The 25,996-nt window shown below is 42.4% G+C and overlaps 1 protein-coding gene across 12 annotated transcripts in view; it reads left to right on the forward strand.

The window, feature by feature from the left end:
• The window catches only part of sema6d (semaphorin 6D), a 259,908-nt gene that overhangs the window by 78,907 nt on the left and 155,005 nt on the right, over positions 1-25,996 (forward strand). The window contains exon 1 of one of the 12 annotated variants that reach the window (XM_068018003.1): positions 25,256-25,290. The exons of 10 other annotated variants lie outside the window; for them this stretch is intronic. Coding sequence is in view for 1 of the 2 variants with exons in the window: in XM_068018005.1 (XP_067874106.1) it covers positions 25,272-25,290 (19 nt within the window). In the remaining variant the exon portion in view is untranslated. Of the gene's footprint in view, positions 1-25,255; positions 25,291-25,996 lie in introns of those variants that run through there. One more of the 12 variants, XM_068018005.1, reaches the window with a different exon arrangement.

Genomic DNA, 25,996 nt, shown 5'->3' on the forward strand with positions numbered 1-25,996 from the left:
TGCCACCCCGGCTGAGATCAGATAACTCAATCAAGTTGAGGCTTCAAACTTAGGAGTTTCCTAGGACTGGATTTTAGATCTGGGGTTCGGACCCTAACGCCTGGCGCATTTCCGGCTCCCGACCCCACATTGCGTCAGCACCTGACATCTGACCCAATCGTTTGCAAGCTGGCCAATTTTTGGCCAGAGAACATGCTTGCCGTCCAATTAAGGAGACGCAGGCTCCTGACGCTGGAAAGCCAATAGGAGGCCCTCCAGCCCTCACCATCAGAGGTGGGAGCTGCCAATGTATGTAAGAGAAAGAGGACACCTCAAGATGGAGGCAGCCTCTGAAGACTTTTCACAAAGGTGAAAGTAAAACTGGTCACAGCTGCCAGACCACTACAGAGGGGCGGAGGGGGTTAAAAATGGTTGGAGCGCTGGTCCCGCCATCCCGCTCCCCATCTGCCACCAGGAGGCGATCTCCCTCCCTGCTCCATGTTTTGGCCTCGGTGAGATAACAACTGGAAAATTCTAGTCAGCATCGGCAGAGTGGCCTTAATAGGCCCTTAATGATGACATTTCCCTCCCGAAATGGCGTGTTTCAAAATGGCCCGGAGGTGGGAGAATGCCAGTAAACCGGCGCGCTGGCCAATGGTGGAAAATTGTGGGTGTGTCCACCTCCAGTTTCATCTCCACGGCTGTTCAAAAATTCCGCCCCCGCTCACTGGACCATCTGACAGACCCATTGGGAGGAGCCCAATTAATTCCATTTTTAAAGAAAATACGTTTTATTTTAAAATGCTGTTAGATATAAAGTGAATGTAAGTAGAACATCTATTATAATTAGATAATATTGGGTGGACAGTGATAAATAAAACATATTGCAGTCGCAACACAAGTGGTGTTTTCCAATAATGGGATGCTGCCGCCAAGCCAAAAAGACGTTCTGCCTACCACACAAATGAGTAATGTGGTGTATGAATTCCAGAGCTGGTGTGATGCCAGGTACATAGGCCGTATGTCCCAATGACTGGTGGATCGTATCAAACAGCACATCCCTTTGGCGATTCACAATAGGCAGAGTACAGACTGTGCTCAACCAACCTGGACTTGCAAAACTTAGAACACAATGTCTAATGTTAGATGTGATCCCACAATTGGACCTCACTTACTGAACAATCCTGAGTGTACTAAGCATTACACTAACAGCCAGTTTAAAATTATCAGTCAGGTTCACAATGTTTGTTATTCATTGCAGTGACTTGCCCTCTGCAGGCAATAGGAACGTGTCCAGGCATTACGTCTTTTTGAATTAAATAAAAGCATGGGAGACAATCATTCCCTGGTGCATTCTCCATGGCAATGCCTCAGCCAATCAAAGTCAACTTGCCAGCCAATCAGCGCCCTTTTTTCATGCAGTGTAAATTGTTGCTGCCTTTGAAATTTGGCATTCTTGCATCTGTCCTGATGAGTGCAAGACAAAAAGCTTCTCAGCAATACTCTAGTTCTGTACTATCCAGCGACTATAAATAAAACTGTTACTATTAGATAACACTGAATAGATAGTGAATACTAGTAAATTGCCTGTAACATTCTCAAGAGCAGTTGATGGATATGATTTTTTTATATAAGTGATGGCAATGGAGTTGGGAGAGAGGCTTTAGAAATTCACACCACAGTCACCTAGTGACCAGAGTCTGCAACTACATCATGACATGACAGAACTGAATGGGGACAAATGTCCCAAAAGCAGCAAGGATAACATGAAGTAAGATTTTGGACAGGATATGAGCATATATAATATAGGCATATGTGAAATTATTTATTAATATATAGCATGATGGGATAGTTGGGTATAAGTGGAACTATTACTAACAGATAGCACTGAATAAATTATGGATATATGTGGAACCTCTACATAGTACTCTACACTTGAGGAAAAGACACTCTTGTAAGCACCAAAGTTGTGATTGGGTTGGAGTCAAGCATTACATTTATGGTGCATGTTCTATTTATGGAACCTTTTTCAGAAATAAGGCACCTGGAAACCATTGTGTAGAGGAAACAAAGTAAAATAGAAACACTATTTGTCTTTTTTTTTGCCCCCGAGGTTTTATGGCTAAACAGTAATGCTTTTTACAACTCATGGCTAGACAGTAGTGTATCAGGCTTCAACGAATGCTTCATGAAATGTCAATGTATGTTCAAGTATGAGAACCTCTGAAGCAGGGCCAGATAATTAGTTTTTGATTCTCAGCACTGTTTACATATTTAGTTTGAATTAATTAGATAGCTATAAGGCTTGCATTGTGTAGTCCGTGAAAGTGAACCATCATTTAGTCAATTCCATTCATTTTTATGTAGCGTGACCACTCCTCTCTCATTCTTGAGATGTATGTCATTCCTTGGTGCTTTAAAAATGATATTTTACTGTTGAGTCCTGCCAGTTTAATGATGGGGTACTCATTTATCTCTGGCCTGAACACTTGCGTCTTTTAGCAATCGCCGTCAGTTAACTCCCCATTCTGAAATGTGGCTTTCTCATTTTCTAACTTGTTTGAAAATGGTCCTTATATATATATATATATATATATATATAAAAGCTTTTCAGTTTTTTGCTCATTCTATCTAGTTTTTTTGATCGATAATTGTGCAAAGTTGAAGATTTACCAGAGATGTGGAACTTCTGTTATGTAGAGAGACCAGAGAAGTTGGAATTCTTCTCCTCAAAGCAGAGAATTTTAAGGGGAGATTTAATGAAGGTGTTCAGAATTGAGGTTTTTTGATAGGGGATCTAAGGAGGAACTTTTCCACTGGCAGGAGGCTCAATGATCAGAGGTTTAAGATCATTGGCAAAAGAACTAGGTTAAGGAGAAATTCTTTTTCACAGTGAGTTGTTATAATCTGGAATGCACTGACTGAAAGACTGATGGATGCAGATTCAATAGTTACTTTCAAAGGGGAATTGGAAAATACTTGAAACTTTCGGAGAGCTATGGGGCAAGAGCAGGGAAGTGGGACTAATTTACTTGCTCTTCCTAAGGGCCAAATGTTCTCCTTCTGTTCATTCCATAATTATTTAATTTCCAATAAAGCACAGAAGCTACTTGTCGATATTTCAATTTTTTACTGACTGGAACGTATCTGATCCTTGCTTAATTTAGAGGAAGAGGATGAGAAGGCCTCTTGTGCTGAGATAGGGTGCATTATAATCATAACTCTTCAAGATTCATGGCTCGACAAATAACTGAAGAACTCATTGTGAAAATAATATATGTGAAGTTTCAAGTGATACTTCAGTTGGAGCACAGTGACATACAATGACAAAGAATGAAGCAACCATACTTGCTTTTGTTCTTAGTTTCTAAACGTAGCAAAAGGATTTTAATTTGAAAGCATCCAATTTCAAACCTCCCATGTAGAAAAGAATATACTGAAGGAGGCGGTGTAAAATAATTAAGAACAATGTGCAGTAAAAAGGAACAAAGCAACATTCAACTCTGGAGTGTGGAGTGTTCCATAAAATGTCCAGCAATTAAGATGTACAGTCACACAATCCCTCCTTAAGGTGGGGGCAGTGAGAGATCATGCAGCAAGTTACAACTCCATCTTTAGAAATAGTTATAGATAAGGTGCTTCCCAGTTGTCATTGAATAGAGGATGCTGGGAAACATAGGCTGATTTTTCTGCATTGACGCTACTGACAGGGGGCTTTGCATTTTACTGAATGGAAAATCATGGCCAACACACCTGCCATTCCCCAGCATGTGCAGCCAGCAGGAGAGGCTTCTTGCCAGTAAAGCACATTTGGAAAATCGGCCTTGTATTGCTAAATCGGTTGAGTGCAGATCCCCAGAGCGGAAGCTGGACTGTGACATAAGGGAGCTTTCAAAGGCTTAGAAATAATGAAGAGGAGAAAGTGCGGATGATCCCTAGTTCAGCGGGAAAAGCTGAAGAACAAATTGTGAAACCAGTCTCGGCCTCAGTAAGAGACGTTTCAGGCGAGATATTATACAGGTAGATTAAATACTTAATTGGATAAAATAAACCTGAAAAAATAGTTTGAAATATTCCAAGGCAGCAGGACAACGTGTCACATGTTCAAAGTTGTGAAGGTCAAATTTAGGACAGATTTCATTAAATATTTCTTTTTGCACACGAACACATTACCAGGAAGGGTGGAGATCATGACACCAGACGCATTTAATTTACAACTACATGCCTTAATAGGAAAATGATAGGAATGCTATTCAGTTTGAATGGGCTAAAGAGTTTTCATCATCTGAACCGATATTGCCTCATAACTTTCTATCATCCTCCCAATCCAAAGCAAAACAGTTTCCTGCATTTATGATTTTAAAACAAATTTTCTCAAAATACATTAATAACCTGAAGAATAGCAATTTGTGCTTATTTATTCATTTTCCTGCAGGAGATTTACCCCAGGTGGGTTATTAGTTTCAAAGTGATTCTTGACAACGCAGCCAGCAGCTGACGTCATCAGACTGCACCAATCTGCACACATGCGCAGACGGGCTCCTGCTTTCTTGCGCATGCGCTGTGTTCGGCATTGCCAGGACTGGTTGGCACATGCGCAGATGATGTCATCGCCTAACAAAGAACAAAGAACAGTACAGCACAGGAACAGGCCATTCGGCCCTCCAAGCCTGCGCCGATCTTGATGCCTGCCTAAACTAAAACCTTCTGCACTTCCGGGGACCATATCCCTCTATTCCCATCCTATTCATGTATTTGTCAAGATGCCTCTTAAACGTCACTATCGTACCTGCTTCCATAACCTCCCCTGGCAGCAAGTTCCAGGCACTCACCACCCTCTGTGTAAAGAGCTTGCCTCGCACATCCCCTCTAAACTTTGCCCCTCGCACCTTAAACCTATGTCCCCCAGTAACTGACTCTTCCACCCTGGGAAAAAGCTTCTGACTATCCACTCTGTCCATGCCGCTCACAACTTTGTAAACCTCTATCATGTCGCCCCTCCACCTCCGTCGTTCCAGTGAAAACAATCCGAGTTTATCCAACCTCTCCTCATAGCTAATGCCCTCCAGACCAGGCAACATCCTGGTAAACCTCTTCTGTACCCTCTCCAAAGCCTCCACGTCCTTCTGGTAGTGTGGCGACCAGAATTGCACGCAATATTCTAAGTGTGGCCTAACTAAAGTTCTGTACAGCTGCAGCATGACTTGACAATTTTTATACAGCGAGTAATGCGGCGAGAGAGCAGGGGAGGGGGAAGCGAGGAGAGAGCGGGGGGTGGGGGAAGCGAGGAGAGAGCAGGGGAGGGGGAAGCGAGGAGAGAGCGGGGGGGTGGGGGAAGCGAGGAGAGAGCGGGGGGTGGGGGAAGCGAGGAGAGAGCGGGGGGTGGGGGAAGCGAGGAGAGAGCGGGGGGTGGGGGAAGCGAGGAGAGAGCGGGGGGTGCGGGAAGCGAGGAGAGAGCAGGGGAGGGGGAAGCGAGGAGAGAGCGGGGGGTGGGGGAAGCGAGGAGAGAGCGGGGGGTGGGGGAAGCGAGGAGAGAGCAGGGGGTGGGGGAAGCGAGGAGAGAGCGGGGGGTGGGGGAAGCGAGGAGAGAGCGGGGGGTGCGGGAAGCGAGGAGAGAGCGGGGGGTGCGGGAAGCGAGGAGAGAGCGGGGGTGGGGGAAGCGAGGAGAGAGCGGGGGGTGCGGGAAGCGAGGAGAGAGCGGGGGGTGGGGGAAGCGAGGAGAGAGCGGGGGGTGGGGGAAGCGAGGAGAGAGCGGGGGGTGGGGGAAGCGAGGAGAGAGCGGGGGGTGGGGAAGCGAGGAGAGAGCAGGGGAGAGGGAAGCGAGGAGAGAGCGGGGGGTGGGGGCAGCGAGGAGAGAGCGGGGGTGGGGTAAGTGGGGAGAGCGCGGCCGAAGTCCTTGGTGGTGGGTGCGCTCTCCTCTTCCACCCCCCCCTCCCCACTCTCTCCTTCCCTGTCCCACTTGCTCACTCCCTCCCCAGCCTGCTCGCACTCTCCCTCCCCGGCCCGCCTGCTCGCTCTCTCCCTCCCTGGCCCACTTGCTCACTCCCTCCCCATCCCGCCCGCTCTCTCCGGCCATTGTGTGCTGCCATGTGTTTATGTTGCCATTGTATGATTATTTGAGCACTTTAGTCATCTTTAGTCCTGGCAGCTGCCTGAACGTTGCAGACTGTGACGTTTTAGTGGCACAGGCTGCATTTGCGCATGTGCGACTGCAGCGCCACCTTGTGGTTGCGTTGTCAGCAAACGCAGCCTATTAGTTTACCTTTCAGCATTTAGAACCAATATTATTTTAATGCATCATACCTTCTATTGAAAATTGATTGCATTGGGGCCTACTTTAGTTTTGAATTATTATTTGCATCAATTGTGGACAGATCATGGCCATTGACCAAAAATACATTAGATTATGGCTAAATGATGTGTTAGCTCCTTATGAGTTAGAAAATCAGCTCTATCAACTGAACTAACAAAAAATGCCCATTTTCAGAAATGACTAGATAGATAGATAGATAGATAAAGTCCTTGTTGTGCATGTTTCCTGTCCAACTTCCTGTTACAGTAATGCTTTCAAGGCAACATTTGTAATTGAAAGTGTGTAATCATTTTATTGAAGGAATTTCCAGTGTAAACACTTATTGTCACGGTGTAGTTGCAGGCCACCACTGGCGGTGCTGAGCCTCCTCTCATTCCCATCCTCCATTCCCCACTCTGGCCTTGTCAGCAACTAACCCCTTGGCCTGCTGTTTGCCTCCTGGCCTACTCCCCCCAACCAAACTCTAACTCTTCTCAGGCCTGCACCTCCCACCATGACCTAGCCCTCTTTTTGGTTGCCCGCTGGTCCTACCAACGTCCTGTTCCACTCCAATGTTTACCAGTCGTTTGGACTCCTTTGAGCAGTGCCAGCAGCAATCAATAATTTCTGGAAAAATTGTATCAAAATGTGCAATTTATGAAAACTGTTGCTTTACTGTGTGCTGTGGTAATGGTATCAAATACCATCAGGAGTCAATATTGTCCAGTTAAGCAACAGCAGGATTTTGCCTCAAAATTAATACTTGGTAAACTTTTCTTTTTTAAGGTGGGAAGCAGCTTATTTGCATTTGTTGAAATAAAATAACTGTTTTGAGGGAATAGATGTGGAGCTGAACTATTTACCATAATGTTGCCATTCATATCTAACTCCAAGAATCAGTGGCTCAAGTAATTATAACGTGTAAAATCATGTTTCTTATTTAAATTACAATTAGACTGTAGCTACTGCGTCATTACATAAACACAGCATTTTTCAATGTGACTTTTTCATTTAAAAGCATGAAAATGCCAACTATTGATTTATAGCAAATGGCAGTGCAAGCATTAGTAGCACAGTTCAGTACTGTTATTTCCACAGCATGTAGACTGGCGGGGTTTGTGTGGGGGGGGGCGCGGAAATCCAGTGGTGCCATCATACTTCAGAAATGGTACTTCACTGAGCACTAAAACTTGGAAGGAAAGAATGGGTTTGGCACACACTCCAGTCTTGAGTGAAATCCAAATTCAAATGGGCAATAGGGGATCAGCCGCCTGTTGCACACCCTGCCTCATTTTCCTTTTTACTGATGAAGCCCTCCTTTAATCGAAACTTCAACGGTGCAGTTTTTATATTTAAATAAAAACTTGAGATTGATTTTTTTTGTATGCGTGGATAGCACTTTCGTCTCTGAGTCAGAAAGTTGTGGGTCCACATCCCACTCTAGAAACTTGAGTACAAAATCTAGGTTGTTACTCCCCTGCAGTACTGAGGGACTGCTGTGCTGTCAGAGATGCCGTCTTTCAGATAAGACACTGGGTTGAATTTTATTATTGCGTCGTAGATTGCGGTGGTGCGCTTTGAAGTTGGCGGTCTTCCGGCAAGCAGGGATGCGTGGTCGCTTAGCCCCCACAATATTTCGCGCGGGGGCTCATTTAAATGGAGGAGGAGGAGCGGCTGCCCCCAATTATGTAGAGTGGGCGGCCGCTTCACCCCCAGCAACAGCATCCGGAGCCGGCGCCATTTTTAAAGGGCTTCAAGCCCTGCAGTTTAATTTAAAATTTTAAAGGTCCCGCCAGACAAAAATTGAACATCAAATTTTATTTGGCCCTTTCACAGCCCCACCACTGAGTTCACCATAAATAAAATGAGCTCTCCCCCCTGAAAACCACTTTTTAATATGCCTACCTTTCACCCTCTCACCTTCAGCACCTTTGACCTTCAACCCCTTCCCACCATCCCTAAAATCAATTACAATAGTTCTCCCCTTCCCCCCCAGCCTTGAAATTTTCACTCCTCCCCCCTCCCCACCAGTGTCACGCCTCGGAGCTCTGGAACGGAGTTCCGAAGGCGTGGGAGTTCCAGCCAACTGGCCGGAATATCGGCATGGGACAACCGTCGCTACCAGTTAAGTAATTATTCTTTCATTTTAATCTCATTTGCATATTAGGATGAAGGCCTTGCCGCTCGGCGGTGGAGTGGGGTGGGGGTCGCCGCACCGAGGTCTCACCACTGCTGGTAAAATACGTTGGGGCCTTTTCGGCATTGGAGGTTGTGGCAGGCTTCTCCCGAAAGAATTTTCCGAGACCCCTCGACATGAACCCTGATGTCAGAGGCCTGGCCCGGTCTGCCCTCTCAGGTTAACATAAAAGATCCCAGGGCGCTATTTTGAAGAAGAGCAAATAAGTTCTCACGGCTCTTGACCAATATTTATCCTTCAACCAACATCACTGAAACAGATTATCTAGTCAGCAGCTTGTCACTATTAGTAGGAGCTAACTGTGTGCAAATTAGACATGTTTCCTACATTACAAAGGCTATTCACAAATTGGGTTGGGACGTGCTGAGGTCATGAAAGGCGCTACATAAATGCAAGTGTGTCTTTCTTTCTACCCGAATGAAGATCTTTTTCCTCCACCAATGTTATCACAGCTTCAAGCTGTCCAGTTGGAACCTTTTCTAGAGAGCTCTGCTGATCAAACACACTAGTCTAGTGGGGTTAATCCCAAAACAATAAAACTTCAATACTGGGGAGTTGGGCAATGGAAAATATGGAGTTGTGGGAAAAGAAACAATTTCAAATTTGTATTCATAGTGGATGTCTTAGCCTTTTATATTCAACTATAAGATTAGATCATTTGTTTTCATTGAATTTGTGTTGACTAGGTCCAGCAGTGTGGTTCAGTGATTAGACAATGGAAGAGCTCAAACCAAGTATCCGTTTCTGACTCATTCTAAACCAATTACCTGAAAGCCATTTGTTTCATAATGAATAAGGAGCTGGTCCTTTTCCATCTCTCATCCCCACCTACCTGTATGGTGAAGGTGGTATCCTCCATCTGCTAGCCTACCTCTGAACCAGTAAGACTCCTCTCAGCGGATGGCTCTCATATTCTAGACTGCGACCACCTGTTTAGAAAAGCAGTGCGATAATTCCATTCTTCCAGGTCACTGTAGACTACTGTAAATTCAGTAAATTCTCCCTCTCTGTCCTCGGCCTCCTGCACTGCTCCAATAAAGCTCAACAGATGCCTCAAGGAATAGCACTTCATCTTTTGATTAGGCACTTTGCAGTCTTCTGGACTCAACATTGAGTTCAACAATTTCATATCTGCCACCATTTTGTCAGATGGCAGCTGTTGGTAATAATTCTGCTATGTGTTCGCACCTCCTACATGCAAACATACATATGAACATACGAATTAGGAACAGAAGTAGGTCATTAGGCCCCTCTAGCCTGCTCCGCTATACAATAAGATCATGGCTGATCTGTTTGTATCTCGAATTCCACACTCCCATCTACCCCCTATAACCTTTGATTCCCTTGCCTAACAAGAATCTATCTACCCCTGCCTTAGAAATATTCAATGACCCCGCCTCCACCACCTTCTGAGGCAGAGAATTCCAAAGTCTCACAACCCTCTGAGAGAAAAAAATTCTGCTCATCTCTGCCCTAAAAGGGCGACCCCTAATTTTAAAACAATGTCCCCTAGTTCTGGACTCACCGACAAGGGGAAACATCCTTTCCATATCCACCTTGTCTAGACCATTCAGGATCTTATAAACTTCAATCAAGTCTCCCCTCACTCTTCTAAACTCCAGCGAAAACACGCACAGTCTGTCCAACCTTTCACCGTAAGACAACCCGCTCATTCCAGGTATCAATCTAGTAAATCACCTCTGAACTACCAACGCATTTACATTCTTCCTTAAATAAGGAGACCAAAACTGCACACAGTATTTGAGATCTGGTCTCACCAATGCTCTGTATAACTGAAGCATAACATCCTTACTTTTATTTTCAATTCCTCTCATAATAAAGGATAGCATTCCATTAGCCTTCCTTATTACCTACTGTACCTGCATGCTAACTTTTTGTGACTGCTGCACTAGAACATCTAAATCCCTCTGCACTTCGGAATTCTGCAGTCATTCCCCGTTTAAGTAATACTCTTTTTTTATTCTTCCTGCCAAAGTGAACAACTTCACATTTTCCCACATTATATTTTCCCACATTTACTCACTCAGCCTATCTATATCGGTCTGCAACCTCCTCATGTCCTCTTCACAACATACTTTCCTACCTATCTTTGTGTCATCTGCAAATTTAGCTACCATGCCATCGCTCCCCTCATCTAAGTCATTGATACAAATTGTAAAAAGTTGAGGCCCCAGCACAGACCCTGGCAGGACTCCATTCGTCACATCCTGCCACTCAGAAAAGGACCCATTTATGCATGCTCTCTGTTTTCTGTAAGACAGCCTATCTTCTGTCCATGCTAATATGTTACCCCTTACACCATGAGCTCCTACTTCGCGCATTAACCTTTTAGGTGGCACCTTGTCAAATGCCTTCTGGAAATCCAAGTACAATACGGCAACGGGCTCCCCTTTATCCAGAGCACATGTCACTCCTTCAAAGAACGCCATCAAATTGGTTAAACATGATCTCCCTTTCACAAAACCATGCTGACTATTCCTGATTACCATGAGTTTTTCTAAGTGCCTAGGTACAACCTCCTTAATGATTGATTCTAACACCTTCCCCACGACAGACATCAAGCTAACTGGCCTATAACTGCCTGTTTTCTGTCTTCCCCCCCACCCCCACTTCTTGAATAGAGAGGTTATATTTGCTACTTTCCAGTCATAGAATCTTAGAACATTTAAGGCACAGAAAGAGGCCACTTGGCCCATCATATATGTGCCAGCCGAAAAACGATCCACCCATTCTAATCCCACCTTCCAGCATTTGGTCTGTAGCCCTGCAGATTATGGCACTTGCGGTGCATATCCAGATTTCTTTTGAATGAGTTGAGGGTTTCTGCCTCAACTACCCTTTCAGGCAGTGAATTCTAGACCCCATCACCCTCTGGGTGAAAAAGGTTTTCCTCATCTCCCCTCTAATCTTTCTACCGAACACTCTAAATCTATGCCCCCTAGTCACTGACCTCTCTGCTAAGGTGAGTAGGCCTTTCACCTCCACTCTATCCAGGCCCCTCAAAATTGTGTATATTTCAATCAGATCTCCCTTCAGCCTTCTCTGTTCCAAGGAGAACAACCCCAGCCTATCCAATCTTTCCTCATATTTGCATTTTTCCAGTCCTGGCATCATCCTCGCAAGTCTCCTCTGTACGCTCTGTAGTGCAGTTACATCCTTTCTGTAACAAGGTGACCAGAACTGCGCACAGTACTGAAGTTGTGGCCTAACCAATAAGTTATACAGTTCCAGCATAACCTCCCTGTTCTTATATTTTATACCTCAGTTAATAAAGGAAAGGATTCCATATGCCTTCTTAACCACCTTATCAACCTGTCCTGCTATCTTCAGGAATCTGTGGACATTCATTCCAGTCCGATGGAACCTTACCAGAATCTAGCGAATTTTGAAAAATTAACACCAACGCATCTACTACCTCATTAGCCACCTCTTTTAAGACCTTAGGAAGAAGCCCATCAGGACCCAAGGACTTGTCAGTCTGCATCTCCATCAGTTTGGTCAGTATCACTTCCCTGGTGATTGTAGTTTCACCAAGCTCCTCTCTTCCTTCCACTTCCTGATTTACAGCTATTGCCGGAATGGTTTTTGTTTCTTCTATAGTGAAGACAGAAGCAAAATTTTTGCTCATTACATCCGCTATTTCCTCATTATCCACTATTAGCTCCCCATTCTCACTCAGTAGAGGACCAACACTCACTTTACTATTTTCCTTTTTAAATACTTGTGGAAACTCTTGCTATCTGTTTTTACATTTCTAGCTAGCTTCCTCTCATACTCTAATTTCATTCTCCTGATTAACTTGTTAGTCATTCTTTGCTGTTCTTTATATTCTGACCAATCATCTGAAGTGCCACTCATCTTTGCACAATTATATGCCTTTTTCTTAAGTTTGATGCTTTCCTTAACTTCTTTAGTTAATCACAGGTGGTGGGTTCTCCCCTTAGAATTTTCCTTTAAAGTAGGAATATACTTATTCTGAGTATTCTGAAATATCCCCTTAAATGTCTGCCACAGCTTCTCTATTGATCTATCTCCAAGCTTAGTAACCCAGTTCACTTCAGCTAGCCCAGCTTTCATGCCCACATAGTTGTCGTTATTCAAGTTTAAAATATTAGTCTTAGACCCACTCCTCTTTTTCAAACTGGATGTAAAATTCAATCATATTGTGGTCGCTGCTACCTAGAGGCGCCTTTACTCTGAGGTCATTAATTAATCCTGTCACGTTACAAAATACCAAATCTACTATAACCTGCTCTCTGATTGGTTCCAGAACATGCTACTCTAAGAAACTATCTCAAAAGCATTCTATAAACTCCTCATCCAGGCTACTATTGCCAATCTGATTTTTCCAGTTCATATGTAGATTAAAATCACCCATGATTATTGCCGTCCCTTTATCACAAGCACCCGGTATTTCTTTTTGTATACCTCGTCTTACATTATGATTACTGTTCGGGGGCCTGTAGACCACTCCTACTAGTGACTTCTTTCCCCTACTATTCCTCATCTCCACCCAAACCAATTCTACATCCTGATCTCCCAAACCAAGGTCATCTCTAACTATTGTACCAATGCCATCCTTGATGCCCTCCACCTTTACCTAGCTTCCTATTCTTCTTGAATGTCATATACCCCTCAATATTCAGGACCCAAATCCTTGTCATTCTGCAACCACATCTTCGTAATGGCCATCAGATTGTATTTATTTACTTCAATGTACGCTATCAGTTCGTCTACTTTGTTATGAATGCTATGTGCATTTAGTTTTGTCTTTTTGTTATCTTTTTGTTATCTTTGTAATATCTTGTCTCAACTGTTGGTGTGTTCATAAGGTTTTTTCTTTCTGTCCCTTCCTGCCATTCTCTGACCTTCATTTCCCATATTACTATTCTGCTCTCCTGCCTTGACTGTACCCCTTGATTTGCTACATCTACCCAAGCTTGATCCCTCTCCCCCCTTGTTTAGTTTAAAGCCCTCTCTACTTCCTAGTTATATGGTTTGCTAGAACACTGGTCCCAGCAGTTCAGGGGCAGACCATCCCATCAGTACAGTCCCCCACTTTCCCCAGTACTAGTGCCAGTGCCCCACAAATTGAAACCCACTTCTCCCACACCAGTCTTTGAGCCACGTATTCATTTCACTAATCTTATGTGCCCTCTGCCAATGCTCTGGACCCATCTTTTGTTTCTTACTTGTCCCTTTGCCACCTCCTTTTGCCTTGCACCATCATCTCTTTTGTCAATTAATCTCCCCTGCCTTCCACCCTATCACAGACCTTTCCTTTTGTTCTTTCCTCTCCTTCCTGCCTTTCCCTGCCTCGGTACTTTTGGTTTTTATCGTCATTGATGGCAAATGGTGCATCAGGATAATCCAACCAAGATGAACCACTCATTGTGATAACTTGCCAGATAAAGCTTTATATTTTGCTATTTTATCTCCAGGTGCATCACTACACTAACCAGGCAGCTGTGGTGAATTTTAATGAATTGCCATATTTTCACATATTACAGTTAGTATTTAGTGCTAAATATTACCCCAGTCTCTCAAAGCGATCTCGTTGGGTTTGCTCCACATCTGGGTTTATCTTATCAACCACAGAGGTTATCAAACTGGAGCTGAAGGTTTTGTGACCACTCACTAGTTGCAAGGCTCCCCAAATCAAAGAAACAAGAGCACTTGATTGAACTTTAGCCAAAATTTATTGTGTCTCTCTAAAAACAAATTTCTTAGGGACCACTTCATCTTTTATTCTGAGTCTACATTTTCATTGTTAGTCTTCTGACCCAGTTTAAGTAGAAAGATCTGCTGTTGCGATCAGTTTATGATATAGCACTTGATGAATCCTCCCTTATTCAAAGGCCAGTTTACAATATTTGCAGGAACACTGGAATCATTGTTTCTAGAGTCTGTGTAATGCAGCAGACCTTCTGACCCTGATTCCTGAATGCCCACCATGGACAATACTCCTGTCAGCAAGTGTGTAGCGTAGTGACTTTGTAAAGTACAAGGAAATCATATTTCCTGCAAGTATAATATTACCTTCAGCTGACCCTCTTAAATCTGGCATGAGGAAATGGTTAACCTGCCTTTGGCATAATAACTCTGCTGCACTGTTGTGGCTTTTAGTTATTCGTGCTTAAGCAAAATGAACCCACTCGAGCCTCAAAGAATTACAAAGGTCTCAAAACTCCTTGCCTTAACCTTCTTATAATTAATTATGGTTTCCTCTATGCTTCAGGTGAAGATATGAAAGATCTATTTCAATATATTAAAAATTATTGTAAGCAGAAATAGCACTCTTGCTATTACCTGTAAAAAGAATGACTTGAATTTCTGCACCATCCTATCACATGCACTTTTAATTTTAGCTGCATTTTGCTCCCTCAACATTAAAATCTTGCAAAAACAGAAAATGCTGGAAATACTCAGCAAGTCGGACAGCATCTGTGCAGCGAGATAGAGGTTACTGTTTCAGCTCGATCTCGTCACAATGTTCATCAGACAAGTAAGGAACTCTGCACTTGGATCAAAGCAAGGTTCTTTAGACAATGTAGGTCAGATTTAAGTCAACTCCACATGTTAGCAGACCGATATCACCATCAGTTTGCTCCCTGAAGTATAATTAAAACCAGTGATTTTACTCTCCCCAGTCACCAATAGGGGTTTAAAAATATATTTCTCTTAATTATAATTGGCAAAACCTTTGTACCATTGCTGCAGCAGTGTGTTCAACCCAAGATTTCTCGGGTACTGTGTCTACTTGAAAACAAACTGATTTGACAATGGCCCTTTAATGTATTACTTGCCCTGCACCATGCGCTTGGCACTAAGATTAGACTGGGTTTGGGCCAAGCACAATGAGTCGGGTCTTACACAGTTTAGTTGGAAGTCAAAACATTTTACAATGCAGTAATATTTGAAGAACACTTTATTATTGAATTGAGTATGCTATTTGTGTAAGAAAGTAACATATATTTGTTGTAAAAATAAATATAATTGTTTTTGCTGGTTAGGCAGTGAAGAGGGAGGAATTATATCAGTATAGTACATGCTTCTGTCATTGAACACAACAGGAGTGTCTGCCCACATACCAGACTTCTACTCTCTGAGCTAGATGTAGTTTCCCTCCATCCTTATTTATCAATGGGACCACAGCTCAGGCTTATTAGAGTTCTTCCATAAAATCACAGTTGTGAACACAGGCAGCTAAGAATATACAGCCTTCCTCAGAGCAAACCAGGAGGAAACTACAGAAAGAATCTTTTTGGATTTGGATGATCCCAATATACAGTTCACACCTTCACTGTATTAAAGCCCGGAGGGTGAAAGCTTGGGGCGATGCCCCATTTTCTCACTTGGTTCCATTATACTGTAACTAGCCATATTATAAGACTGTACCTTGATCTTTTAATTGATACATTTGGAACTTCCTATATGGTATATTGTAGATATTATAGCTTAAACTTGAGACCCAATGGCCTTGATATTACATTGTACAGATATTAGCATTCAATATTTAATAGGATATCCTGTTTATTTTAACTTCAGTAGAAACCATTGTAGGCGTTACACATGAAGACATACGAACAAACATACCAACATTCAAACTAGAAGCAGGAGTCAGCTATTCTGCCCCTTGAGCCTGCTCTGCCATTCTATAAGGTCATGGCTGATCTGTTTTGTGAACTCAAATCCGCTTTCCTGCCTACCCCCGATACCGTTTGACTCCTTTGTTTGTCAAGAATCTGCATACATCTGCCATAAAAACATTCAATAACCCTGCCTCCACTGCTGTCCAGGGAAGAGAGTTCCACAGACTCACGACCCTTTGAAAGAAAAAAAATTCTCCTCATTTCTGTCTTAAATAAAAAAAACCTTACTTTTAAACTGTGCACCCTAGTTTTAGTCTCTCACAAAAAGTGAAACATCCTTTCAACATCCATCCTGTCAAGTCCCCTCAGGACGTTATATGCTTCAATAACATTACCTGTCATCCTTCTAAACTCCAATGAATACAGACCCAACCTGTCCAACCTTTCCTCATAAGATAACCCTCTTATACCATATGACAACCAGGCGAGGAAGGGGTCTCCGGCTTCCCTCTTGCCCCTTTCCTAGTTTGGCCATAACAGGGTTTATCTTTTAAAACACAGTGACTTTAGCTTACCACCTCAGCGAGCCCTTGCTCACTGCACTCTAATTGCAATTGGAAATGAACCAATCAGACAGGTTTTCTTGAGTTTAAACAAAATGTAAGTTTATTAGCCTTATCATTCTAAACCGGTTAAAATTACTAAAATATGCAATACATTTGGGAAGAAAGAGTTAGGGAGGGTGTTTAAGTAGAGTTTGTAATAAATGGAATTGGTATAATGTCCTTGGTATAATGTCCTCAATTGAAGTTAAGGTCTTGGAGTTCTTGCTGGGACCACCTTCGCAATTTCAGGCTTGCTTCTCTGGTACCAGAAGATTGAAGAGAGGCTTTACCTGTAGTCTTGAAGTGTCAAAGTTGTGTTTTTCCTGGGACTTTGCTGGAGAGAGAGAGACAGAGAGAGATGTCTTTCTGTTGAGGTTCAGAATTATAGTCTGTTTCATTTCTGTGAGGCACAATTCAAAATCCCCAGTCTTACCAACAGGTAGGTCATGTGACCATCTCTGTTTGAAACAACAACTTCTTGGAGGGTTGTTGGATTTCAAAGTCTTTCAGAGATGCGCGGTGGGGGTGGAGTTTGGCTGCTACAAAGTCAAAGGTTGTTGATCACCACTATTACCAAGACCAGTCTTGCTAATTGAATCAAGGAGCACCCCATTGCCTCTCTATTCATCTGTCTCTCAGCCAGCCCTTGTCTTCTCAGAATGCAAATGTGCAACCATGTTTTCAACTGTTCAGTTCTGCTTTTTTTTAAAAAGTTATTTGCAATGTCCAGTAAAAAGTTTCAAGCAGTATCTCAAATGACAAAATTAATATGTTTCCATTTGGCAGATGTGATTTCCGTCACATACCAGGAATCAGTCGAGTGAACCTTCTCTGAACTGCTTCCAATGCAATTACACCTTTTCTTAAGTAAGGAGCCCAAAACTGTACACAATACTCTAGATGTGGTCTCACCAATTCCCTGGACAATTGTAGCAAAGCATCTCTACTTTTATGTTCCATTCCCCTTGCAATAAACAACAACATTGCATTTGCCTTCTTAATCACTTTCTGTACCTGCATACTAACTTGTTGTGTTAAGCATTCACATGTTAATAATTTTCAATTATTCCACACTGGCTTTTTGAAAACGTATCTTTGTTTAATTAAAATATTTGCTCTGTTTTTCAAATCAACCCTCTATAAAAAAAAAAATGTCTAGTTTTGCCTTGTGGTACTTTATCTTCTTTCTGGTCTTGAGGTGTCCTGCACCTTACTCCTCCTCTCTTAAGTAGAGTTGACAGGAAGCATGCATACCACAAGACATCATGGCTACACGCTATACTTCCACACCCACCTGCCGTGTCAATAGATAATTATATTCCATGTAAGTGGGAGTGACAGATTTAAATGTCTGGTAGTTTCGGGCCTTAAACTCTCAGTCTCTGTGATGTAAAGCACAACACAATACTAGACCATGTGACTTTCGTGTTGCTTCACATGAGTTTTGGGTCCGGATTTTTAAAACGCCTCTCACAAAGTAAGTAGAGACATCGTAATGTGGAAAATTTTTCCTGCTTTGTAACACGTCAACAAATTAATAGGTTGATTATAATTAATAAGTATGTGAAATACTACCTTACCCTAGAGCTAGTTTATAATCTGTGCATTGGATTAATGTATCATTGAGCAATAATTCAATGCTGTAATTTGAAATTTTAGCAACTCTTTTCTTCATAAATACTTGTTTCCTGGCTCTGGTCCATTTATAAAAGCAACATTTGTTTTCCTCTGCTGTTTGGGGAAGACACCCAATCTGTGCTCATATTGGAGGTGAGTTTTCTTTTCTCTATCTACCTACTGCCCCATTCATGCTACAAAATGGCTGCCCCTGGCCGACCTGAATTGACTTTCAAATGGGCCTCACAATGAGTGACCAGTGTTCTTCCACTTCGCCTCTCTTGAAACAGGTGGGAGCACTTTTAAATCAGGGCCCCACATGGTTTATAGCACTCGAAGTCCAATTTACAACTCCCAAGAGTGGCGGACAGTCTTAAAAGGGTTGCTGCAGGCTGCTCGAAAAATGGCAACAACAAAAGGGTGGCAGTGACTTTTGTGGATTGATCCTTCTGGCCTCTTAAAATCTTCCTACTCACCACTGTTCGCTTAGTTCACCTCACCCGCACCCCCTCCCCCCCAACCCCATCCCCATTCAGGGGGTACTTCCAGTGGGGAGCCACTGGAACTCCCCTGCCCTGAAAATAGTTCACACCTCCTTGGTGTAATGAGACAGGTGCAGCATATGTCCTCTCACTGCCCACAATGTTTACACCATGGTCGAAAATTCATGGCCCCCAATACACCTGCACCCCCCCTCCCGATGTATTCAGTATTGATTCCCCCAAAAAATGGAGCAAATGACTGGGTAGTGTATGTGGTATCATTGTCAATTTTAATTAATATCATAGCTACAGTGAATGGCAGATTAGTACCAGTCTGTGTTTATTTATTTAGAGATACAGCACTGAAACAGGCTCTTCGGCCCACTGAGTCTGTGCCAGCCATCAACCACCCATTTATACTAATCCTACATTCCTACCACATCCTCACCTTCCCTTACCACCTACCTACTCTAGGGGCAATTTATAATGGCCAATTTACCTATCAACCTATAAGTCTTTGGCTGTGGGAGGAAACCGGAGCACCCGACGAAAACCCACGCGGTCACAGGGAGAACTTGCAAACTCCACACAGGCAGTACCTAGAATTGAACCCGGGTCGCTAGAGCTGTGAGGCTGCAGTGCTAACCACTGCATCACTGTGCCACCCCAAAGGCAGGTGTACAAACCCATCATTAGTATTTGTACTGCAAGATAAAAATGACTTCGCTCAAGTGGCCTTCCAAGGAAGGAAGGCACTAGAGTTTCTACATTATTATCAATGCCACGCAGGATTTTGTTTTTTTTACCTTTATTCTTGGCTTCTGCTAATTTAGGGGATTAGTGTTGATGTTTCTCTTTGAATGGCAGGTCTGATACAGATCTACTGGGAAGCCCATAATTAAGTCTGCATTGCTGTTGTGAAATCTCATACAATCTTCATTCTTCCTTGCAGTCAGGGAACTGTGCACCAGTGACCAAGATACAGCAGGAAGTTGCTTCATTTTAAAGTTGGATTTGTGGGGTAGAAAAATAAAACAGAAAAGTACAAAAAGGAAGAGAAACGTGGGCAGCTTATGAAAAAGCTAACGGGCGATTTTTAAAAAAGCTTGGGAAAATAAAGGTGAAAGTATGAAGTAATTCAAAAGAAGTATGAAAGCAAGAAGGTAAAGGAATAATGAAATGGATTGAAAAAAGGAAGACTGAAGAAGTAAAGCAGAACTGAAAGAAAAGGGAAAATATATAATACAAGGACCTCGTTTGCCCATGCTTAAGTATGAAATAATCTACTATGCTCCATTTTTAGCAAGCAATTTGGCAAAGCATTCATAGTCACTAAAACAATTGCCAGTATGATCGAGTGTTAATAATCATCCTGGACATATCTTCCTCTGAGATTGTGTTCAACTTCCCATCAAGTATTCCAAAGATTTAGAGCAAGTTTTATCATCACCCAATTGAAAGTCTACCTTTCTGCCCACCCACCTGAATGCCTTCTTCATCCTCCCTCTTCACCAAACAACTTGCACGAGGACATTAGGGAATGTTCTTCTAAGGTTGGGGCAAAGAAAGAGAAAACTTTGTTTTGCATCTGTTCCTTACGTTACGACCATGGCGGGAGCAACGCACTGTTAATTCAGTCCCGTCATTCCACAAGTCGCAGCATATTATTTAAAGTTTTCCACCCAACCGGAAAACAGCCAAATTAGACACTCTAGTAAAGTAACCCCCAGAATAAAACAGACCAAACCAGGTATCTTTAGACAACAACAAATTAACTATTTATTAAAACAAAATCTTAAACACTATTAAGCTAAACCTATGTCTAAAGACCTTATAACTTCTTATTTTAATCGAACTCTCCCATTCACATACATCCACTCAAAATAACCAGTTTTAAAAGTAGTGTTTTTAAAACTCAGCTGCTTCTTAAGAATAAATAAATAAATAAGTCAGTCGTTATGGGTTACGTTCCTGATGAGTGAGGTATTCTAATGTGGAAATAGTCAAAGGCCACTCAAAGTCTTCACATGGATTTGATGCAGTAGTTGATTCTTAATAGGCATTCAAACTCTTCGGCTGCAGTAGGTATCAACTGTTCTTTGAATGATTAGCACAGCAATAAGTCAACTTGAATTTTAAAACTGACAGTATCTCAGTTGAAACTTTACTTCGAATTCCAGCAAACTCAATCAATCCAGAGAGATTCGATCTTGAAGCAAATACATTCTGGCTGGGAAATAAAGAAAAGGAGTTAGGCAATACAAACAGTCTCTTCAAAGAAAAGACTTTTTCTTTCCTTAGGGAATTAACTTGGTCTGTAGCTCCTTGTAGAATTTCTGCTGAGAGAGAATAAAACAGCTCCTTTCTCTTCAGTACGCTTCGCAGGTGAAACTGGTTTCAGCCAGTCTTTGCCAGTTTTACACACTGTTAAGTGGAAACATTATACCATGTGACCTCTTTCTCCCCAGCTGTCGCCCGGGTAACAAAATGCAGCTGCTGGCACACTGTGCCTTAGAAATTCCAGAACTTTCATTCCCTTAAAGGTGCCCTGTTTTTAACCGAGTCTTAAAGGCACACACTGTTTTTAATCCGAATAGAAAAATGTTTACAGGTCCGTGACATTTAAAATACCCAAACTTGGAGTTCTTGATACAGCTACTGAGCACGCAAAGTGTCCTATTCTCCAACACTGATATCCCACTTCAAAGACAAATATCCAAAATACTTTCTGTGATTTTATGCATTTCTCAAATTCTGTTCAGTAGCCAATTGTTCTTAGAAACTTATAAAAATGATTTTGCAGAAGTTATAACAATGCAAGGAGTGTGCAACTTTTGAAAGATCTTTGTGCCTAGAGAGAAAACAGCAAATTTTTGAAGAGTGTAGATGTATCCAGTGTCTCAGATTCTTGGCTAATTTCAAATGTTTTCTCATGTCAGGAACTTCATTGTTTGAATTCTTCTTTGTTTAAATGTACTCCATTATCAGCATTGGTTCAGTAATGGCACTTATGCCTCTGAATGAGAAGGTTGTGCTTCAAGTCCCACTCAGAGACTTAAACTCGAAATCCAGGCTGGCACTTTATTGTGATACTGAGGGAGTGCTGTACTGTTAGAGGCACCATACTGCAGATGAACTGTTCATACAGCCCTGTGTGCCCTGTCAGATGGACATAAAAGATCTATTTAGGTACTATTCAGAGAAGAGAAGGGAAGTTTTCCTGGTGTCCTGGCTAACACTTATTCCTCAACTAACATCAAAAAAGGTCATTTATTTCATTGGCTGTGAGTAAATTAGTTGCTATAGTGACTACATAAAAGTACTGTAGTTAATTAGTGGCAAAATGCTTTGAGAAATCCTAACGGCCTGAAAGGTTCTAGTTTTTTTCTTTACTCAGATTTTTTTGCTCCAAAATGCATCAAATTACACTGAGTATAAATGTGATCTTTAATATCCCTAGTGGAATCCAAATACAGCTGGATTTTTGTTAAAATGCTCACACATCTCCAAATACAAGAATCAGTTTTGTTACTTTGAACCTACCTTAATGAGTGAAGAATGAGACAGATGGCAAATAATGCTTTTTGGTAAGAGTACATTATAATGAAGCCTAAAGCCTTGCTGCTGTGTGAAGAATAAGAGGTATTTGATTGCTTAATCCATTTGAGGTGTCTACTTACAGTTGTAATAATAGGTCTGGATTCTCCACTGAGTATGATTATATATGTGGGATGCCTCGAGGGTGTAAGTTTAGAGCAGAAAGAATAAAATACAACTTCCTACCTTTCACTCTTATTTCTGTAGCAGCAATAATGGAAAGTTAGTACTGTACTCTATATATTGAAAGTAAGTTTCAATTATGGCATAAGGAGAGCAGACTGCATGACAATGATCTAGAAGAGAGCTGAGATTGCCGGTCTTTGATAAAATGAAAGAAAAGGTTGAGATAGCTCCATTAATATAAAGGCCATAAGGCTGAATTATTGTGCACAGCTTAGAAAACTTTGAATTTGATTTGCTTTATTCAGAGTATCACTTTGATGAGCATTGAAGATTCTTACTCAGTCCGGAATAAATTAGGCATGAAGATTGAGGTCTAAAGTTTGGTTTTCTATTGGTGGTTGGTTTTAGATTTGGGGACAGTTCAGAATTTTAAAAAGAACATGAGGTATGTTTACAGTTTTAGTGTGATTGGCATCCTTTCATCCACAAAAGATGATGGATACGCAGCACACAATCCATTTAGGTGGGGTGTCTTCTCCAGCTGCACCTTTGCTGACGGCTGTGAAGGCCAATCCTTGAGAGGCAGGTTCTGCCAAAAGTGCCGCACAAGTGATGCTGTGAATTATTATTTTCGACGTTGGCGCCTGTTGGCAAGCTGCTGTAGCCACCGGTCGTCGTGGTAGTGAACATCAGTCCACTGAATGTATCGCCATTTCCCTCTTTCGCCAGCTAATGACGTTTATAGGGCCTTCATGTCACACTTGCAAGCATTCTTGAAGTGGAGCTTTGGGCGCCCCACTGGCCGTCTGGCGATATAAGATATTTAGAATTAGCTTTGATTTGATGATGAACTCTGGACTTTAAAAAAGAAAGAGACCAACACAAGGTATAAAATCAACAAGGCTTTAGCTGTATTTGGAGAGTCTAGAAGAAGTGCATTAGTGGGGAAAAAAATAATTAATTAACAGTGATGGAGAAGGTGTACATGGTACTTTAATCACCTTATGCCCCACTACAGAAAATGTATCAATTAGAAACCATGAACTGTTTCATTGTGACTTACAAACAAGATATACTAGACTCATTTTTCTTGTATCTAGACTATTTCAATATCTTTAAGTCAGTCAGACCTGATCGTCAATTGTGGTTTTATTGTTGGTTAATGTTTACCACTTCTGGCTTTATGAAGTGGGTGCTGGTAATCATTTGTAGGGGCTTCCTTTTTAAAGAAAAAGTGGGTCAAAAATAATGTCTTATTTCAAAAACCCACAGGTGAAATATTAACTGGGTGCTAAATAAATTAAAATTTGCATTTATATAGTGCTTCTCACATCCTTGGTGTGGTAAAGCGCTTCACAAGCAGTGAATAACTATTGAAATGTAGTTGCTGTTGGTTATGCAGACCAGGTCCAATATTCCCCCTCAACCAATATCGCCAACACAGATTAAGTGATCATTTGCAAAACTTAGTGTTGAATAAATCCCCACATTCTGTGAATTGAGACAATAATGTTTTCAGAACTTGTGAGCTTTAAAGCTATCTTAAATCATTAAAGCTTGTTGGCTTGTGTCCAATTAGAAATAACAGTAATTTCACTAATTAAAATAGGGACAGACGGGGTTTGCTATATTAGATGGTTGCACGCAGTGCCTCCTTCCAGAACAGGCGTAGCATTGGTGATAGCATTAAAATTCAGCTCTGAGAATACAGGATTAATGCTCACTTGCCAGCATCAGATTCTGTTATTTGAATAAACTATCAACTGATGCAGCTGATAGTTAGCCAGTAAACGAAATTTGACAAGTCTGAGACTGCGGCCAAAATGTATATGCAGCCAAAAAAAGTGAAATTTTGGATAGTTTCCAGTAGCTGCATTTAAAATCAAAGGCTCTGTTTGCTATTTAAATGAACGGGAAATGGAGCTTTGCGAATTTTGGTCTTTGAGCCAGATTTATGACCTTTCACCCTCAACACATTTATTAATATAAGGGGTGGAAGAATCGGATTACAGTACTTGTCAATACAACTTCTCTTCTGGGCATTTCAAAGCTTGTTGCTGTTCAGAAGGTGAACCTTTGCCGAGTTGGACTTGTTGTATTTGACGTATTGTTAAAGGGACATGGTCATACAGGAGTTTGAGTGAGAGAATTTTACCTGGTTTATAAACAGGGGACAGTCAAGGAAGTAACCAGTAATGTAGTGCCATCTTCTCACTTTGTTTTACATTCCTGGTTTTCTCCTCTGTGCTCTGGAGACAGGATGGGCTGTACACAGATCCACAAGTACAACCCTTTCCTTTATACATGGGCACTCTTCATGTGTGAGATTAGACAATGCAAAAGGTAGCAGGCTGTTTGAGCATGCTCATTTGAACTCAAACCTGTCCTCACCAATGCCCAACAGGTGTCACTGCATTGTGACAATGAGCAGGAGCACACAGGTCAATGTTCATCTTACCTTCATAACTAGAATTCATGGCTATTTTTCTGTTTAAAAACTGTATGGTTATGTAAATCTAAATTGCTTGCCACTTTTTTGGTTTCTTCCCAGAGATTTGCTATTGTGAAAGTTTTCCCTATTCCCTCTGATTAGTAAAATCTGCTCTAAGTGCCTGTTTCAACGTTGTATACATGTCAGTCATGTGAACATTGGTGCTCACACTCCAGGGGAACAGTACTCCAGCAATCACCCAGATCCGGGCACTGCCCTTCCATTTATAGTGGCCACTGCTGGGACTGCACCTAGCAAGAAGATGATAATGGATGCCAGCCTCCAAAAAAGGTACGTGGGGGTCGGGTCTTGCCAGGGACAATCGGCTAGGCCCCGGTGAGGTGGGGGGGGGCTCAAGGTCTAGGGTTGTGGGGGGGTGTTTGGGGCAGCGGGGGGCAGCCCGTGCTGCTGGGGGGACCCTGCATGGGATACAGGGTCCCCAATCAGGAGAGCCCCCCAGCCACAAGGAGGCCCCAGGTATTATTAGACTACCTGTTCAGGTGCTGCAGTGCTTGTCCGCCACTGATAAGATATTAGCAATGGCGGGAAGAGGCCCTTAAGTGGCAATTAATTGGCCATTTAAGGCCTCAGTTGGCCTACGGTGGGCAGGCTATTTGCTACCTCCCCCGCCACTGGTTAAATAGAGGTGGGGGTGAGTAGGTGACAGGTGTGGTTGCCCCCCCACCCCCAGCCTCCCACACAATTTTATGCCCCCCTCCCCCTCGCCTCCTAGCCCGCTCTTGAGGGTGTGGGGTGGCTACTAAATTCTGGTCATAGTGTCTAGTGGTGAAATTCTTCAGCCGGTTTTATTTATGTTTTTAACTGAAAACTATAAACTGAGGGTGTGACTAAACTGCTGTTACTTTGCAACTGTTATTCTCAGGCTCGTTTTTTTAATATTCGTTCGGGGGATGAGGGCATCGCTGGCTCGGCCAGAATTTATTGCCCATTCCTAATTGCCCTTGAGAAGGTGGTGGAGGTGTAGTCTTTGGGGTGT

The sequence above is a fragment of the Heterodontus francisci genome, chromosome 38 (genome assembly GCF_036365525.1).
Source record: "Heterodontus francisci isolate sHetFra1 chromosome 38, sHetFra1.hap1, whole genome shotgun sequence".
NCBI lineage: Eukaryota > Metazoa > Chordata > Chondrichthyes > Heterodontiformes > Heterodontidae > Heterodontus > Heterodontus francisci.